Source organism: Echinops telfairi, unplaced genomic scaffold (genome assembly GCF_000313985.2).
Source record: "Echinops telfairi isolate 266 unplaced genomic scaffold, ASM31398v2 ScPeMD7_443;HRSCAF=831, whole genome shotgun sequence".
Taxonomy (NCBI): Eukaryota; Metazoa; Chordata; class Mammalia; order Afrosoricida; family Tenrecidae; genus Echinops; species Echinops telfairi.
In genome coordinates this window covers 26608468-26611311 of record NW_022104341.1, presented here as the reverse complement: position 1 = coordinate 26611311, position 2844 = coordinate 26608468, and the positions used below count along the sequence as shown (strand labels likewise).

Here is a 2844-nt window from a genome sequence, read left to right as displayed (position 1 = left end):
TTTTCTATTGCTGGTTAGAAATGAAACCCGGAGGCCGATCCCCTTAGCTGGGCCAACAGGACAGACAAAAAATAAAACAATCCCCCAATTGGCGCTAGCGATAAGCCGAAAACTGAGATTTCATACTGGGCCCCTCCTTCCCTCTCAGACACCCAGATCTGCCAGGCTCACCTCCGCGGGAACGTTCCAGCTCAATTTTTAAAGTCAGCCACGCTTTTCCCTCAAACTGCCAGGGTCTCGGTTATGTTTGTGGGTCGACATCTGGATTCTATGTCTCTGTGTTGTTAGGTCTGTCCCAGCCCCTATGTACACGATGAGTCTACTCTACCGCTCTAGTTCTTTGTATACAATGGACTCTGAGAAAACGAAATGTCCACGCTGCTGCAGTTCCAGGGCCTTCTTTACTTTTCTGTCCTGAGCCAGCTCCGTGCAAAGAAGCGTTAGGAACCAGCGGCCAAGGTCGTGCCGACTGGAGGAAGGCTACTTATCCGTTGGGCGAGCTGTCCCAGTCGCAGAGCGCCGAAAGCGGCCCGGACCCACCCCTGCCCTGCCTGGGTGCACAAGCCCAATCCCCCGACAAGACCTTCGGCTATCCGGTTTCACGCTGCACAAGTGGGGTCCTCGGAGACCCCCACCCCAGCTCCCAGGGAGTCCCTACCTGGAGACACAGAGGGCGACGGGGGCCTCCAGAAATCCTCAAACTCGGAGCTCCGATCGCAGACGCTGTCCTCGCAACTGCCCGGGGACGCGGAGGCTCCGTCGGGGGCCTCAGTCAGCGGCGACTCCGGGGACAAACGGCCGCCGGACTCCGCCTCCGCCCCGCCCGCGCTGGAGGTGCTGTCTGGGGTGAGAAGGTGGGAGAGAGGCTCAGATTGGGCCGGAGGGTTCCGAAGTCAAGCCTCCCAAACCGGGGCGCCCACGCGTCCTCTCTCCTCCCAGACTCGGAGCGGAGGCCGCTGCGGGGCTCGTGGGTGACCAGGCCGGGAGGAACCCAGAGGGTAAGAAATAAAAGCAAAAGCCATAAAGGGGCCTCGGGTCGCCCGGCCGTTTCCCGGGAGAGGTGCCGGGGCGTAGGCAGCCCTGGAAACACCCTGGGGCCCGCCAGCACCCGCACCTGCCCGGCCCGGCGCGGGTACGTCCTCCTGGCGGAGGGCATAGTCGGGTCCCGGGGAGCGCGGCTGGTGGTAGCTGTGCGCCTTCTTGCTCTTGACGAGGAACGACCGCGGCATGGTGGCCTGGGCGCTCCCGCGCCACTGCACCGGTCCCTGGAGCTGCTGTCAGGCCGGAATCACCCCGAAAGCTAGCGCAGCCTCAGCCGGGCGGAAACCTGAGAGGAGGAGGACTGGGTGGCGCGGGTCAGCACGCTGGGGGCCGCGGCCGGGACAGCGGGCGGAGGGGGACCCAGCTCGGGAGGGGCGAGGAGGGCCTACTGGAGGAGGGGCTTGGCCCCGCCGCGCCACGCTCACCAGGTGGCACTGGGACAGGTGGCGCGAGGCTGTCACCGCGCCGCCGCCACAGCACAGCAGTAAAGCCATTCGGGGCCCGTGGCCCAGGCCCCCTCCTCGGGCCCGGCCCACGCCCCCGGCCCCTCCCCCTTCCTCCGGCGCCCGGCGAGCGCGGCCCGGCCGCCACAGGCCGTCCCAGTGGGTGCCCCAGCGCGACCCCTCCCTGCCCGTCTGGCTCACTGGGGGCTGGGGTGTTGGGCGTGGGGGACGGGCGGATCAGTTAGGCCCGGGGACGCGTCGGTCGCGGAGGTCTGGGCAGAGGCCCACAGTCAAAGCTGCCGGGGTCCCAGTTCGGGCGGGGGGCGCGGGAGGCCCAGGCGGGCTGCGGGGCTGGACTCCGCGTCGGAGAAGGATGCCGGGGCGCCAAGGGACCGGAAAGGGGTTAGGGGTGTGGCAGAGGACCGACCCCGTCCCGGAGGACCCCGAGTCCGACTACAGAGGGATCCCGCATTCGTGCAGCCGGCGGGAAACGCGCTGGTCCCCGAAGTCGAGGTGCAGTGGGCGCCTAAGTCACGCCCAGACCCCGGAGCTCTAACCTCCGAGCCAGGTCCCAGGAGAACGCACTCTCCGCCTTCCCGCCCTCCACCCCGGCGCTGGGCCAGCGGAGCCGGGCCGCGCGCTCCGGCTCGGGGCAGTGAGTGCCCGGGACTCCGCAGACCACCCACAAGGCCAGAGGCGCCGGGCGCGCAGGCGGCGCCCGCGGGGCCAGTGAGCCGGGGTCCCGGCGCCCGCCCCGAAGGGATCTGTCCGCTGGGCCGCTCTTACTAGCCCCCAATCAGATCACTTAACCCCGGATCGAAACCTGAGCCCGTGGGGAGGCGGGGCAGCGCCGCCAGGTCGGTCCCGGCTGGCTCCGGGGGTGGGACTAGCTGTGAGGAGGTTTGGGGCAAACAAATCTGCCTTCCTCCTGGAGCGCAGGCGACCGGCTCCGGCTCCCAGGGGAGCTGCAGGCTCGGCGGGCACAGTCGCCCTCCAAGGCTACAGCCGAGCCAGGGGGCTGGGGACCACGGGCCGGGCAGGGCGCCCTCTACTCGGGCTGCGAGCGGCGGGGCAGGCGGCCAGGAGCCACGCGGTCCCTGGGCGCGAGGCGTACTCTGGGTTGGCCGGTTGGTGGCCAGAGTCGCTCCATTGGAGTCTCTCGGGACTCGGCGCCTGCAGGGTATTCCACGCCCGACTGTGACCCCGTGCCGTCCCGGGAAGAGCAGGCGACCGAACTGGGAGAAAAGACGGCAAGGGCATGTTGCCGAGTCCCCAGTGACCTGTCCGGTGCCCTAAGCGTCCGAAAGCCCCAAGGGCCGAGGCGCTGCCAGCTGCAGTCGGGCATGGCAGAGGGTCTAGG

At 68.4% G+C, this 2844-nt stretch overlaps 1 protein-coding gene across 1 annotated transcript in view; it reads right to left on the bottom strand.

Moving 5' to 3' along the window:
• The window catches only part of GFI1 (growth factor independent 1 transcriptional repressor), a 6717-nt gene extending 5488 nt beyond the window's left edge, over positions 1-1229 (bottom strand). The window contains exons 1-2 of the mRNA XM_004699578.1: positions 1115-1229; positions 636-841 (exon numbers count right to left, since the gene is read on the bottom strand). Of these exons, the coding sequence (XP_004699635.1) occupies positions 636-841; positions 1115-1229 (321 nt within the window). The remainder of the gene's footprint in view (positions 1-635; positions 842-1114) is intronic.
• Positions 1230-2844: the final 1615 nt, after the last annotated feature.